This window comes from Typha angustifolia, chromosome 14, assembly GCF_048772165.1.
Source record: "Typha angustifolia cultivar Huaian chromosome 14, ASM4877216v1, whole genome shotgun sequence".
NCBI classification, from domain to species: Eukaryota; Viridiplantae; Streptophyta; class Magnoliopsida; order Poales; family Typhaceae; genus Typha; species Typha angustifolia.
Window position 1 is genome coordinate 1,696,523 of NC_133252.1, and position 16,499 is coordinate 1,713,021.

The window sequence follows — 16,499 nt, forward strand, 5'->3', positions numbered from 1 at the left end:
AATCAAAGTTAATTACTTCTTTAATCCTCTCTATCCTCCAAGTTCTTATCCATTCCTTGCGTCCAAGAGTGAGAAAAGGGTTTGCTCCAAGCCAAGCCTTTCAGATTTTGATGCTTAATTTAAAACCTTAAACCCCTGATTAAGGAATAAGTTAGTACCCATATGCCTGTACTTACTCACATGACTCCCATCATAAGCCATGCCTCATCCTTATTAGTGGTGGTGTTTTGTCCCCTAACCCTAACAAAGTTGACCAATATATCATTACTTATCCCCCGGAATGCTCCTGATCTGAGGGTAGTTTTGGCATGCAAAATATCTACGCCTATTATTACACTTAGGGTTAGTCACATATTCAGCTCTGAACTATGACTCGGTATCACATTATACTATTGAAGAAGAAAATTTTATAATCTATTGGCGATGATATTTTTAGTGAAAAAATAAAGATTTAAAGGGAATTCCAGGGTTAGTCACTAAGTTAATTAATTGATTTTAATTTACATTAGTTAATACAATTTGCTAAGCAAATAGGAGGATGGAGACATGATGAGATGTCTATTTTACATGTTTGCGTCATGATGCCCCTCGTTCTCTGCACTTAGACTGGGTGACAGTGGTTTAAGAATATAATTATGGTCATTAATTAAACAAGTCATACTTTGAAGCCTTTTTTTAATTTGGATTTTATTTTATTATACCATAAGTCAGATACCAAACCACTGTTAATTACCTGTAAAGCTACTCTTTCTTATTTTCATACTAATCCCATCATATGCATATTTCTCACTTTAAATATTCCTACTGCTCTGATGTTAATAATAATAAAAGCAAAAGGCTAAATATTGTTTATAAAATATTCATAAGGTTAAATATGAGTTGTCGTAGTAAATGATCATATAGTAAGTTATATATTCTTAGATTTAGTTGCAAGCAGTTGTCCATGTCGATATATACATATAGAGAGAAAGAACTTTGATAAAGCCAACAGATAAAATAAACTAATAGTTAAAAATTAGTTGCATAATTTATAACTTTCGAGACCTCAAACATCCCAATCGGGAGATAAAATATTATATAATAGTTATAAATTTTTACCTAATTATAAAGATATAAAATATATGTTTTATGATATAAATATTAACTTCTTGGATGATGACACGCAGTGCATGTGTTCCCAAAGTCTTTGGCTTTCTCCCTCATAACGTCATGTCAGATTTATGTCAAGAAAACTCCATAGCCAAGTTGACATATATATACACACATTACCAAATACCACTATTCCTCCATGATACCATACAAAAAATACTAGTAAAAAATAATCCCTATCTCTTTTCCCACTATATCTTCCTAAGGAGTAAGGAGCACAGAGTACTACTACCTTGCCATTTACAAATCACTCACTCGATAAGAACATGCGAATAAGTGTTTATATATTCTCTTAATTGGTTGTCTAAAAGATTATTAGTTAACTTAATCAAAATGCGATTCCTTTCAGAAAGTACAAAAAGGAGGAAAAAGGTCCTACAGCTATCCTGGCCAATGACACTATATATACGGTATACCTTAACACGAAAACCGCAGCAATAGTAGCAACTGTTTGGCGGCTTATAAGGTCCACTGGATTACGTACCAGGTATACATGCATGCATGCCTTTGAACAAGGTCGTGCTGTTTGGAATTCTGGATAAGACTATATATGCCAATTCTTCCATCACTGTTATGTGAATCTTTATTAAGACTCATCTAAGATGATGTTGATGACTTAATTGATTCTTAGACTATATATTACTTACTAAAATTTTAAGCACATATATACTTATATATATATATAGACCACCGGAAAAAGATGATAAAACTTGAGAGACCCATGAAATTAAAACTGTACAAATATAGCTGAACGGAGAGCTAGAAAGGTAGCAACAACAGAGTTCGTAGAGCAAAGAGAGCCAAAGAGAGCCTACGACTAACACTACAGTGTGACAACAAATAAAAACATAGGAACAAAATTTCCCTCCCACCCTGTACACAAGAAAAAAAAAGAAAAAGAAATCAAACTTCCCTTCCTTCCCGCCATCTTTCCCATCCATCGGAAATCAGCAACTCAACGCCTCGTACTTCACCGGAATCCCCTTCCCGAACCCGACCACCGCCATCTCCCTACACGTCACCCCTTGGAACACCGCTGGCAACTTCACCACTGCCTGCTTCGCGGCGGCTAACGTTTCCTTCGCTCGCTGCTTCTCCTCCTCGACGACGCCGGCCATGATGCTGGCATAACCTTTCTGTATCATCCGGTACAGTATCGACGCAGACATCTTCGCTTGGTCCCTTACCGCGTCCAAATCCCGGTGCTCTTCGACGAAATCCAATCTATCTACGAACCCCGCAGCCTTCTCGGGTTTGTGCCGGAGAGAAAGCAACACGTTCGCGCGATCCAGCTCGGAGCGCGAGCACCCGCGCCGCACCCCGAGCAGTGCGTGGTAGTCTATGTGGCTTACTTCCCCGGCGGCGACGCGGCGGCGGAGTACTTGGATTCGCGAGCTTAGGGCGCGGAGCTCGGCGGGGATGTCGCGGTATAGGACGTAGTTATGCGGCCGCCACGGCGGGCCGGGGAGCTTGCGGTCGCGGAGGATGGAGTCGTAGAGGAGCTTGAGGTAGTCGAGGTCGCGGAGGGTGTCGGGGACGGCGCCGATGGACTCGAGGAGGTCGGCGCGGGCGCGGAGCGCCGGGATCGAGGAGGGGTCGAGGGCGAGGGCGCGGTTGCAGTCTGCGACGGCGTCGGCTAAGCGGCTAGCGGCGCGGAAGGCGGCGGAGCGGCCGACCAGGGCGGAGGCAGCGAAGGGGTGAGGGACGCCGCGGCGGCCGTCGAGGAGCTTGGAGAAATGGCGGATGGACTCGGAGGGGAGCCCGGCGTCGAGAGCGGCGGAGGCGGCGGCGCGGCGGCGGAGGAGGAGTTTGATGTGGGAGAGGAGTTGGCATGCGGATTCCGATTCGGATGCGGATTGCGAGGCAGAGTTGGGTGGATTGGCGGGGTTGGAGATCTCCGTGGAAGAGGCGGAGGAGGAGGAGGAGAAGTCATCGTCGGATAGGAGATTACTCTCGCGGCGGAAGGCAGCGGAGGCGAGGCGGCGGGAGGTTTGAAGGAGGACCATGGCGTCCTCCATTAGACCCAGGTGGAAGCAAGCCTTGCCCAATACCAAGTACCTGAAATATAATAAACTAATTTAGAGGGGGCTAACTGCAAAAAAATAGATCAAATTTCTAAAAAAAGCAGCTCGGAAGCTCAAGGAGAATAACGACAGCTCATGCTTCGCTTGGCCCGGAGACGGACAAAAGTATCGATGAGATGTGACATACAGTCCCGACTGAAATGACGAAAGTGCCCTGACATCACAGTGCCATACAAGGGTATTTTGGTATTTCACCAGGCTTTCGCCCGCATTTGTGTAAGAAATCCAGGAGAGGCCGTGTTGGATTCGTTCCTGACCTATGAAATGACTCACGTTATCTCCTAATATTAAGTTCATCTCAAGCTTCCAACTCCCAACTACATCCCAAAAACCACAATAAAGGGACCACTTTTTTGCCCAACTAAGAGGATTTATTGTTGAACAGACATCTTCTATCTCCATTGATGAACAAAACGACTACTACTAACTCATTCGATAGTACTACACGAGGGGTAAAATGTAAAAAGAGCGGAATAGGTGAGGTTACCTCCAGTGGCCTTCTCTGTCGCACTTCCTGGAGAACCCATCGACGACTCGGCGCTTTAGCTCCGAAACAGAGAAGCAACGAGAGGAGCAGCCCCCATCGTTGCCCTCTCTCTCCTTCGATAGGAGCTCGACGCGCGAGGAGAGGTCGGAGGAGCCGAGAGAGGTAAAGGAGTCATCGTCTCGGCCACCGCCGGCCTTGTAACTTGGGATGTAGTCCTGGAGCATGTCCGCCACTTCCCGGAAGCGGCGGAGGAAGAGAAGAGACCTCGCCTTGAGCTCGAGCGCCCCCTCGTGGCGCGGCGAGATGGCGAGAGCCGCGTCGAGGAAACCCAATGCGGAGGCGACATTGGGCGGCTCCTGCGTCGAGATCAAAGCTCGGGATTCTCGGATGTACTTGTTAATGATCTGTAGAGGAAGGAGGAGTAGAGAGTTAGAATGTGAACCTTGATGGAATAAATGTTTTGATTTTGGCATCATTGCTTCCTCTGTTCTTTGATGAGGGAAAAAGGCAGCATTTTTAAGAATATCAAAAGCAATGGGGCTAAATTAACCAGACAAAGTAGAAACTGTTTAGGAACTGGATATTACAACCAAGAAGCCAAACAAAAACCTCAAATGCTGACGCCATTAAAGAATACCAAGAGAGAAGAGAACAAGAGCCAGGAAGAGCCCACCTTTCTGTTGCTTATCCACCAGTGCTTCTTCTCCGAGACCAGCTGAGAAGACGAGGTCGACATGTTTCCTGTGCATCACCTTCTCCACTCCAAAAAGCACAACTAGACCACTCTAATTAATAAGAAGAGGAGAAAGAAGTACCCAAACACTGGGCAGTGGGCACCCAAATCACTCTATCTCTCTATCTACTGCAAGATTTTTCCCACTACTCACAATGGAGTCAGAGAGAGATTAGTATAAATCGAAGGAACAAAGGGAGAAAAATGCCAACTTTGACTGCCTCTCCACATCCTTTCCCTTTCAGAGAAAGCTTCGATCCTTCAAGTTCCTCGCTGGCAAAGATGCCTCACTAGCATCCGACCTCAAGAGGAAAATTATAAAACTAAAGCGAGCTCTGTTTTAATAATTAAGAGAGAGAAGAGAGGACGGTAAAAAGCTGTTACTCTTACCGCCGGTAACCGGTTGCTCATCACGGGGTCCAAAAAGAAAAGAGAGAGAGGGAGAGGGAGAGTAAAGATGGCGAGAGGGGTAAGCAACGAAAAGCTCCTCAATAAATTCTACAGTGTAATATTACGTTAATACCCTTATAGAACCCCTCTCTGATTATTAATAGTTTGGGGTAATTTGATAAATATGCTAGGGGGAGTATTTATGGAAGAGGGCGGCTTGGAGCACAAGAATCCTCTGTATCTTTTCAGACTTTCACCAACTTTTTCAAAAATAACTTATTTATTTGATAAAATTAATTATTTTTTTTTTATTAAAAAAAAAAACTTATTCTCACTTTACACACACCTCCCCTTTTAATGCGTCACACGTTAATGAATACACGAGGCGGGGCCCGCCGAGCATAGCTGACGCGATTCGCTCGATGAATGTTCGCTGTTCGCTGGGGAACAGTGAGACCTCGGATCGCCACCATTTAAAAAGTAAAAAAAAGAGGGGAGGGGTTGATGCAGGCCCTCAGATCCCGTGTATCTCTACAATGCGGGACCCACATCCATGGCGTGCCTCTCACGTCTTCGACGCGACGTGGAAGACGGCTGGTGGTTTAAGGTCAGTGATCGCGGACCCGCCGCTTGTACGGGATCCAGGTAATTAGTTGTTGTCTTAAGGGGGAGCTAAACGGATAAAGCTAGCCCTCGTTACAATCTGGCGTTAGTTAAGTAGGGGGGGGGTTAAGCTTACGTCAGCTTGCTTAACTAAGCCTCGTGTCCTCTATGATTTCGTATTAGGTTAATCAAACAGTTGGCAATACATGATTAAGCACAACTAATGGAATTATTATTATTTTTTAATATTTTTTAAAACTAATGGAATTATTTCTTGGCCGGCATATGCCAAAAGGACAAAATTAAGTTTAAATCATACGAGGATATTTTTATTATTTTAATGCAGTACTTGTTTAGCCATAATTAATCTATTGGCCACTGATATGGTAATGATAAAATCGTAAAAATTATCTCTGATAACTTTTTTCTTAACGCATTAATCAGTAGCAAATTTACTTCCAACTCACTTCAATCAAAAAATAAATTTTGTGATGACAATTTTTAATTATTCCTTGCCATCTAACCAACCAGGTACTGCGGAATAATAATAATAAGAAGAAGAATAAGAAGAAGAAGGAGGAGAAAGAAGAGGGTTTATATTATAAAATGTAGTTAGGTTTGGATGCCTAACTTCCACATGTGCATGGCATGGGAGACATGAATGGTAGCTACCCAATCAAATGGGAGAGTGGATTGAATCATCCAGCACTAAGGTAGGCTCATGGAGATTCCATTGTCATTTATGGCATGGTGGAGTTAGAAAAAAGAAAGAAAGATGAATTTTTATGGTGGAGTCATGGATTCATTGTTATGGTCATAAATGATTCAAATGTAGTTGGCTTAGTAAATCAAAATTGCCTGCTGTTTGAATTGCTAGTTTTCCAAGTCCAAGCTTTTCCACCATTTTACTCAATTCAGAGGTTTTGACCCACTACTCTCTTTTTTTATAATTAATTATTATTCTGTTATATTTCTTAAATTATTTATTGAAACCAATTTAATAAGTCGTTTTGTGAAACAATAATTTAGTACAATAATATATTTTTAAAGAAGAACTGTCCCACAGTAATACAAATCTTTAATTACGAGAGCGACTTTATAAACTAATCTTTGTGAGAGTGATTTCTTTATAAAAATTAATCTACAATTAGCCTAGTAAATAACTTTTTCTGTTCATCTTTTACTAAGTATATTGAGATTTAATATGCACTTCTTCTTCTTCTTCTTCTTCTAATTATTAAAATCTCTGATCTTATTGGAAATCTCTAAAAAACAAATACTAATTGTTTCTTGGTCTAGGTTTTGGATTTTAATATCCTATGGTCCAACTTAGTCACATACTTGATACTAAAACAAATTCTGAATTAGAATCCAAAGCAGCCTTTCAAAAAGTCAAGATTCAAACCTTTGCTTTCAGACCTAAACTTCTCTTATATTCTTAGTCCAACCAGAATTAATGAAGAATTTCCATTAAAAAAAAAAGAAACTAGAATCAATGAAGAAGTGAATAACAACAAACTAAGACCAGCCATTTTACTTTTATTTCATTTCAGAAAGTCTCTTCACCTATCACCTATCTTTGACCATAAATTTTCTTGCTGTCCATCCCAAATATTTATTTGAAGGACTTTTGTTTTCATTACTATTAATTTTTTTAGTACAGTGGGCTGCACATCTTGTAATTGGTTTGTTAAGATAAATAAATTTATATTGTTACTTATAGAATCCATAGATATAAGCAGGATTGGGATAATTTTACAAAATAAAACTAAAAAGGGTGATATTATGAAAAGAAATATTTAATGCAAATCATATGAAGGTGATCAAAAGGATAAGATATAAATTATTTTTAAGTTTATTTGCTTTACAAACTGGATCTTAATGTCAACAGAGCTAACTTGTGAAACAACTTGTATCTTTTTTATACTGTCCTTGAATTAATTAAAAGTTTAGGTAAAGTGGGATAGGTGTGTCAGAACTAGTTGAACCTAGTAAGAATAATGGAGTTAATGATGCATTAATGCCATCATTGTTTTTTTTTTTTAAACAATGCCTCCATTGTGATAAGAGTTTTTTTTTATCTTTTACTATTAAGTTTTGCTTATCAAATATTATATCCAAAGTAAAATAATTTGTACATGTATTAAAAGTTGAGTTAACTATTTTATTTAATATAAATTATTTAGGTTAATTATGTTTTATTCTATTGTGGTTTGAATTAATTTTATAAAAAATCTCATGTATTTGCAATTTAAGTACTTAATACATTTGTTGTGTTATTTGAGATACAATCATTATCATTTTATCGTATTTGATTAAACTAGATATTGAATTTAAAATTTTTTATCAAAGAAAAAATTGTAAAAAATTAGATAAATTTTCTACCGTATTTAAAGTAAGATTGGTCAAATTTTAGATGACAATATATATAATAGAATCAAACATATGTTTAATATTTTTATTATTTAAAATTTAATCAATAATATATTAGACGCATTTGAAAGCTTATTCTTTTATAACTTTGCCTCTAACAAGAATCTTTAAATTTGACATCAAATATAATAACAAAGATAATGATTGTAGTTTAACCAAAGTAAAAATTGTTGTAAGACTTAATGATTTGGTTCGTGGTAAAGAAATAATTTATTCATAAATTATGAGTCTCTTAAATATATTTTAAGACTAAATATTTATATATATATTTGTCAAACATTGTATAAGATAAGCTGTATGACAAGTTATATATAAAATCTTATCACAGTAAAAAATATGATAAAGTTATAAATATTTTATAAGTAAGACTTTTAATATAATTGATATACTTATTCATAGTTAATATTCAAAGACAAATCTTTGTTCAAACCAAAGGAGAACTAACTAATGAATTTAGTATTTTTGGTTAAAAAAAAAGAAAGAAAAAAACTCCCTCGATCTTATTCCCCTCGCTATTCCAAGTTTTATCCGAGCCAGCTTTTCCTTATCCAGGTGTGTTATTCTCTCTAACTAATGGATGGTCTGCCACATGGAAATCCTCTGTGAGCTGCTCCCTTTATTAACGTGTTATGATTTCAGTGCCAGCTTGGGGGGGGAATAACTTTTTCCAAAACCCAATCCCAATTATTCGCACAACTTTCAGGGCACCTGTTGATCTCTCGAGGGCGTCGCAACGATTTCTCGTGCAACCTTCCGATGGGATCTTTTACAAGGCCACAATGCTTCATGGCAATTTTATAACGTGGAGAAAAGTAGCATATATAATTGATGTTAGTCCAGCTAATTTCTTTTATGAGGAGGGTCCTTCTTGTTGCTTTGTGTTTGCCATTTCAACAAAAGGAGTGCTTTCATAGTTTTAGTTTTATCCACACTCACACACAAAAATATTAATTCTTAGGCTAAATTACAACAGATGGGTTACTGAATTATGACTCAGATATTACTTATATTGTTTGAGGAATTATGAGAAGAAAAATAGATGCTAAATTATTGCTTATAAATGCATCATCAAACAATACAACCAAGTCCAACTTGGAAAGTGATGAAGTGTCCTGAAGCAGCCACCACTAAGCTGGCATTATTGGAGGGGAGATCTAGAATGTTGGATTGAAGCCTTGTCTCCCTACAACAACAACAACAACAACAACAACAACAACAATAACAATAATAATAAGAAAAAGAAGAAAAAGAGATCTAACAACACCTCTTCGATGAACATCACCATCCTCAATTTCTTAAAAAAGGGATGTCATGTGGGCATATGGATGTACTGCAAGACATGGCAGATTGGCACCTGAGTAGTGCATAAGACCCATTATTGAGTGAGTTTTACTATTGACACTCTGTTTTTGAGCTATTTCTTATTCGACTCTTTATTTTTCAACTTCTTCCAAAATATTTTTCTCAATGGTATGTTAGTACATTTGCGACTTTATTCATAGAGCTAAGTAAAACCAGAGGTATGCAGAGAGGCAGGATTACAAATAGCTCAAATAAAAGTGTTAAACTACATAATCACAAAACATGTAGGGCATTATTTAACAATTTTTCTCTCTCTCTCATTTATTATTTTATTTATTTTGAGTGAGAGAGAGAGAGAGAGAGATTGAGAAATATGGCCCATTTAGTTTGGGCATTTATCCTCACTGGTTTAATGGGTCCTTCCCACTAACGGCAAGAGTCCCAACTCTGAGAGTGGAAGGTACAGAGAGGCAGAAAGCTACCAATAATTATACTGTCCTTAGCTATAGGAAAAAGGCATCTCTTACACCCCTTTTTATCAATTTAGATGCTCTTCTCCTCCTCCCTCCCTCCCTCCCCTTGAAAGTTGAAACTAATACCTCCCAGCATCAACTTGCTAGAGGAGCCACAACTCACAACTCACAAGCCATGCATGTGGGAATGGATAGGCTTGCAAAAGTTAGGGCTATCTGCAATGGATCTGACACATGAACAGTGGATGGGTCTTGGGTTGATGTGGAAAGGCAGGCAATCACTGTTCAACTGGATCACTATTCCCTGGCATTGTTAATGTCATCCTCTCTCTTTCTCTCCTATGAAGCTCTTTACATACATAGATTCAAACTGTGTCTTGTCTTGTCTGCTTTCAGAGTTCTATTCTCAGACTATATCTTTGAACCACCCATCCAATGAAGTAATGCTTACTAAAAGGTTCACATGAGGAGGGTGCAAATGCAATAGATCTCAGGATGTTCTTTGAAAATATTTGATCAGTGTCTTTTGTGATTTAATCAACAGTACAGTAAATCATAATAAAAGTGTGCAAAATGATAAAAAGTCCCTGCTGTCTAATTGGACTGAGTTCATACTCACAGCCCATCCCAAGGCCCTTTTATATTTATCTCCCCCTCAGATTTTTTCCCAGCCCAGCCTTATCTTCAAATAACCTTGTGTGATATTATTGGGTTTGTTTAAAAAATATAAAGATGGGATTGGATTAGTTATCCTGTCAATCTCATTGTATTAAATAAATAGATGAGATTAGAAGTTTGAACTAGATGCCATATCTTTTAAAAGTGGGATGATAAATTCTTAGTGGAAGGGTGAGAGCATTATTACTATATTACTCTTATATAAAAACCATAAATTTAGATATATAAATAATAATACTAACAATCTTAATTACTCAAATTTTATTTTTATTTTTTATTATTAGTATTTTATATTTTATATATATTTAAAGTATTGCTATATTTAAAAAATTATATTTTTATATAACTTATTTTGTTATTTTGTGTTACTTTTGATTTTAATTCAGATTAGTTTGAATTGATTGTGATTAACTTTTATAACTGATATAATATAATTTAATTATATCTTTGAGATAATCAATAATAGTTTAAAATACTAATTGATTATTTTTATTGAGGATAGTAATGTGATTTTGTTTAGTTATTCCATATAGTTTTATATAAATCAAACAGTAGATTAAAATTGTAATATGAGATGACTTATCCACTCTAATTTAATCCTACAGTTAAATGCAACCTAAAAGAATATATATAATTCCAGTACTTAGCTTCCAATAATATCATGATATTATCCAAAGGTTAAAAGTTAAAAAAAAAAGGACCAAAGTAGCCACTTTCTGGCCCACTCTATGGTTAATATCCTTGTCAATATGTGTACCTTCAATGAGAGGGAAAAATAATAATTATTGTACCTTTAACAACATTTGGGCCCTCAGCAGAGCCAGGCTAAAGCAAAGAATCTCTCAATTCACTATAAAATCTTCTGGCTTTGTGGTCCTTAAAAATCATCTTTAACATCAAGAGTCTGAATTATTAAAGGTGCACATTTAAGTCATTTTTTTGCTATATATTTTTCACCTCTAGAGTAACGGTGGAAAAACAGAGTCGTGGATAAGGATGAAACTGTAGTGGTTTTGAGGAAAATAAGAGATTTCCCTTTATATCAATGCTGATGAACGAATGGGTGCATCTTGGCAATCATTGATGACTATAAGTTCTAAGTGTCTTAATTCCTCTGAGAAAGGAAATAAGAACAGCTGATAACTACTCAGAAGATCATAAATTCTGTGGCTTCTAGTGCTCAAAACCAATATAATGAGTCATACAAGCAAAACATGGCAGTGGCTAGATTGATATATTTCCACTAGAATTGCAAACTGTGGGTTCTAACATGCAGAAGGATCAATGACACACCTCTACTAAGAGGAAATTGGAAGACAAATTATAAGTTAAATAAGACAAAATTATTGCATATAGAGAGTTACAGCAAATTCGTTACTATAACAGAATTGCACAGAGGCTCTCATAGAGCTTGAAAAATTAGATACATAAACCCTGTTTAAATGATATTGCTTACATAAGACATTCTTTATACATGCAAAAACTCTAACTTATCCAGGTAAAAAAAAAATCCAAATAACAATTTTAGATTAAGCTAGGAAAATATAAAGGAAAAGACAGCCAGAAGTTGTAATTAACAACCCCCAATTTGTCCATAATGATTAAGCATTCTGATTTCTGATTAATTCAAGGCTGCAATAATAGAGAAGTCCATTTCAGAGAATTTGACATATATATACATAATAACTAGCTTCAATCTCTCGGCTTCTCATTTGCACATCTAAGTAGACATCATTGTACCCAGCATCAGACTATTCAACCTTAAATTGCGGCAACAACTAAACCTGCGAGTTATTAACATTTTTGTTAGAGATGAAACATGTACTAGAATAGTAAAGAAGAGGATCTGGGCTATGAAACAGGAGCTCACAGCTTTCTCAACTAGATGTGCAGGTAGGTCTTCGAGGGGGAAGCTGGTGATGAGGTGTTCGCTGCATGATCACCAATTAAAACACAGTTATATTGGATGAGAGGAGATGACAAGTGAATATCTGTGTTAGCAAAGTAAATTGGGTGACTTCAATATGAGATTACTGAGATGTTATTGATACATTAAGATTTGACAATACAGTCATTGATTTTTTGTTATATTGAAGTTCATATTTATGAGAAAGCATAGGATCTGCTTGCCTTCAACTTGGGCTTGAGAGATTCAATAGCAGTCCTTGTGTTACTTGCTGCTTGCTGCAGAAAAAAGTATCAGAAAGTAGTTAGACTTGATATCACTTGTGTTCTATCTTTTTAATTACATCCCTTTCTATGTTTTGGAGATTCCCATTACCTTGCCAAGGACCCAGTCAGCAGAATCAAAATAAGCACGCTCGTGGTCCTGCACCAAAAAGTAATTCAGAAGTAGCGATTAGCTACGCAAAATAAATAAGAAGATAGCGCCTCGTTCAACAACTATTAATCTTTATGCAGGGTCAACTTTCAAACTTAAGATAGTTTGATTCTCCACAAAAGAACAAACGAAGCCAATTCATTCAAATGCGGCATAACAACTACTTAATTTAGATAGCTCAACAGACAAACAGCTGCTGATAGGAGTCCTCAGTGAGGGCTCTTAAATTTTCCAAGCATATATTAGCGATTCTATCATGAATCTCATAATGGTTTGGTCAAATGGCCTATTCCCAACTTCAATGAAATCATAGGTCATCTTATCAGATTGATACAAGTAGTTTGGAACTTTGGATGATCATGGACAAGGGGACATCATATGGCATATTCAGAATAGCTATTAAAGTAGATTTAAAGAATAACAGAAATGCAAGCTCAGTCATTTGGATGGCCAAACACTTATGCTCCCGATTAGTAGTATAATTATAATGGTAGCTGGTGTTGAACCTACTTTCGAAATCAAGGGCTTTTTGGGTGCAATTCCTCCGTACTTCTTCTCGCTGTTTACCTGCAAGCAAGTAAGGAGATTTCTTCACAAAAAAGCAAGTAATGTTTAACAGAGAAAATATACTGTCTGGAAAACAATTGTTATAATGTACACAAATTAGTTCTATGGATATGGCAAATAACAGGCCTTTCTTTTTGAAATCTGTAGCTTGACCATTACCAAAACCAGTGAGCATAAAACCAAATGGTCGACCTTGTCAAGTACTCATGGGTAATTAACAAATTTGTAACGCTTAGATTAGTTTAAAAAGAATGATTAACATAAAATATTGGTATGTTGAATACTTTAGCAAAGGATTATATTGTAACCGTGGTATGATGAAGTTAGGAGCTGGTTGTATCCCTTTGGTTCCATTCACCACATTGACACAGAGGATTTATCACCAAGACTGATTGATCCATGATCAAGTAATTTTCATTTCAAAGAAACTTGATCCCAATACCTCGAACAAAATTTTTTTTCCCATAATTTGGATAACAGTTATCAATATTTGTTTCTTGTTCCAATCCTGTTAGATTCACTTTGGCTGATAATGAGGAATCACAGTCATGGAACCGATGCAGAAAAAATAGTCTTGTACTTCTAACCCTGTCTAAACCCAACAACATTTCTGAAACTTCACTCCAAAAAGATACTAAATCTTTCCCGGTAACAAAATTTTATTCAATTTGCTACCAAACGATAGTAATGCCGCATCGAAGAGTGCATATTTATATATTGACGATATGTTAAACATCAATATTTACACCAACACCTGCTCAAATTTATTTCTCTCATTCCATTTTGAGGAGAACTTAACAAATACTCATCTCAATTACTTAAATTTCTATTCCACCCTGCTCAATTACTTGAGCACTATACCATAAATATATGAACGTCAAAAAGGTAATGGGCTTTTTTACTTTGATCATTTCTATGAAGGCTATAATCAGAAACCCTAATAAAAAAGCTTTCATAATAGGCAAATTGTTCTCACAACATACCAAGGAAGCAAGATAAATGAGTGAACTAACTAAAAGAATAGGAAGTGTTAATAAACCAAAACATAACTCTCCATTCAGCTTTGAACCCAGTAATTCCGTTTTGTGGAAGAGTGACTGATTTCAATTTCTTGCTTATTCCCCCAAGAAGGCAACTCTATCACAAGCTATTTCAGAAATTTCATGTAATTATCTATGATTCCAAAGTCTCCTAATATTTCTGAATCGGATTGAGAAAGAACAAATTACATTACCAATCCTACAATCAACTGGAATTCCTCATCAAAAAAGAAGCAGACAAAACATAATTTTCCGTTCAGCTTTCTCCCAAATCCAATAACAGGGCATACCATGGAAACCAATGAAATTATAAAAGGATCACTGCTTTCCAATACAAAGCAAATGATAAAAATTATCCTACCTCCTCCCCTTGTGAAGCTGTATACTCTTCGTTGCAGCCTGCCATCTCTAGCCCTCCTCTCTCTACACAAAAGATAGACTTTTGTCAGTTTCAAAGAAGACCCAGTTGCAATTTCTGGAAAAAAAATCCATTTTTTTCTAGTATAAACACGCAAATTAGTTGACACGAAGGATTTAGAGATATATACATATATAATATATAGATATAGTTTTTTGATTTGTAATAAATCGGTAGGTAAGGGAGTTGAAAACCACCTTGATACTATGGACAGAGTTAGAGAGAGAAAGAGAGATGTGAAAGGAAACATAAGAGCTAAGGAACATAATATAGAGCTGCGGAGGAGAAAAAGGCGAGGTTGGAAGAAGGGTTGAGTACGATGCGGTGAAAGTCGTAAAACGAGAATCGGTTTCTTGCAAATAACCACAAACCTTTTCATCTTATTGCAAAAATATATATAAAAAACCCACCTCTGTTTTGCAAATTTATCAATCTAACTACCACCGAATTTGCAAACTATCCACCTCTAACTAACTTACAATTTCTTTTTCTCTTGAAGGTATTCTATAATTCTAATGTAATTGAAAATATTATGCACATTTCCCTGAATGTGACATGGCAGTTGATAAAGGTCGTTGAAATGGGTATAATTTCTAATTATTAAATTGACCTTATGAATATTTATTATTTAAAATTTAATCGATATTTAATAAGTACATATAAATTCAATCCCGAAATGACTGGTATCACACTCTGAGGCGTCCGTTAGATTAGTTAAATATGATATAAATAACGATTTTAGTTTGGATGTAATAATAATAGAATCAAATAACACAAATAAAATTTAGGTTTAACTACTACAGGTAATAAAATATAGTTTCTACTTATTTATTTATTTTTGCATCTCAAACTATTTATATAGGGGGATAAGATCTAAATATATAACATAATTATATAATCATTAAAAAATGACACATTTATTTTGAAAACATGCAAAAAAAATTCAAATTTATTCTATGTTCTGCACTTATTATCAGGCAGCTGTTCTCTTGTAAAAGGAGGGTAGTGGGGAATATGTCTAAAATATAGGTGGTCATTTGCAAAAAGGAAGAAAAAAAAAGGGAGCCGTTCCGTTTGCAAGAGAAGGCCACCTTTGCGGCACAGACGTGCAAAGCGAAAAAGGAAAGAGCAGCCGACACGCTTCTAAGCAGGTCTCCTCTGTTTCAGTCTCTGTGGGGTTTATTCTTCTTTTTGCCTTTTTTTCGTCTCTTTTTTTATCCCCTTTTTCTTTTTGTTTGCCTTGGATTCTCTTTCCTTTTCCTTGGTAGATCCCTTTCCCTATCCCATGTCCTAATTCCTTCCATCTTTGACCTCCTCCACCCATCCCTTTCTTTATCCTTTGCGTATCTCTCGTTCCTCCTTATCCTCTCTCTCTATCTCTCTCCTTGCGTGTCATACTTTTTTACCCTCTTCATTCTTAGCCATACCTCCTCTCAGCAAAGTTGGTTGGTGTTTGGTCTCATCTTGATTCAATCCAAAGGGGAATGTACTTGGTCCATTAGTTTAGGGTTTGACGCATCCCCGTTGATTTATTTGCTCAAGTAGTCTACCTTCCAAACTTATTACCTAAATAAGTCTATTTTATATTTATCATTAGTTTAGGGTTCGACGCATCCCCGTTAATGTAATGTATTTTGTTTAATTGAAATTCTTCTCTTCTTTCTTCTAAAATATAATGATAAATATAAAATATAGCTCTACTCATGTGATAATCACAAAAAAAAAAGATGTGTAAAAAATATAATAATTTAGAAATACCTAATTATAATTATTCATAATATTAATTTATCTCTCTTCCACT

The 16,499-nt window shown here is 36.4% G+C and overlaps 2 protein-coding genes across 2 annotated transcripts; both read right to left on the reverse strand.

The window, feature by feature from the left end:
• Positions 1-1,854: 1,854 nt before the first annotated feature.
• LOC140775984 (uncharacterized) lies at positions 1,855-4,771 on the reverse strand. Its single transcript, XM_073119505.1, has 3 exons — positions 4,394-4,771; positions 3,721-4,124; positions 1,855-3,207 (listed from the first exon to the last, which is right to left on the reverse strand). The coding sequence occupies exons 1-3, from the start codon at positions 4,454-4,456 to the stop codon at positions 2,097-2,099; spliced, it is 1,578 nt and encodes a 525-aa protein (XP_072975606.1). The 5' UTR covers positions 4,457-4,771; the 3' UTR covers positions 1,855-2,096.
• A 7,106-nt stretch (positions 4,772-11,877) lies between these two features.
• LOC140775985 (uncharacterized) lies at positions 11,878-15,019 on the reverse strand. Its single transcript, XM_073119507.1, has 7 exons — positions 14,896-15,019; positions 14,642-14,703; positions 13,184-13,240; positions 12,614-12,661; positions 12,463-12,516; positions 12,203-12,263; positions 11,878-12,116 (listed from the first exon to the last, which is right to left on the reverse strand). Exons 2-6 carry the CDS (start codon positions 14,684-14,686, stop codon positions 12,210-12,212), a joined length of 258 nt encoding a protein of 85 aa, XP_072975608.1. The 5' UTR covers positions 14,687-14,703; positions 14,896-15,019; the 3' UTR covers positions 11,878-12,116; positions 12,203-12,209.
• Positions 15,020-16,499: the final 1,480 nt, after the last annotated feature.

Excerpts from the sequence above, each read along its gene's own strand:
- LOC140775985 (XM_073119507.1), bottom strand. The coding sequence starts at position 14,686 with ATGGCAGGCTGCAACGAAGAGTATACAGCTTCACAAGGGGAGGAG. Across the intron at positions 13,241-14,641 it reads CAGCTTCACAAGGGGAGGAG|GTAAACAGCGAGAAGAAGTA; the intron begins GTAGGATAATTT and ends ACTTGCTTGCAG. Across the intron at positions 12,517-12,613 it reads CTGACTGGGTCCTTGGCAAG|CAAGCAGCAAGTAACACAAG; the intron begins GTAATGGGAATC and ends TTTTTTCTGCAG.
- LOC140775984 (XM_073119505.1), bottom strand. The coding sequence starts at position 4,456 with ATGTCGACCTCGTCTTCTCAGCTGGTCTCGGAGAAGAAGCACTGGTGG. Across the intron at positions 4,125-4,393 it reads GGTGGATAAGCAACAGAAAG|ATCATTAACAAGTACATCCG; the intron begins GTGGGCTCTTCC and ends CTTCCTCTACAG. Across the intron at positions 3,208-3,720 it reads GACAGAGAAGGCCACTGGAG|GTACTTGGTATTGGGCAAGG; the intron begins GTAACCTCACCT and ends ATTATATTTCAG.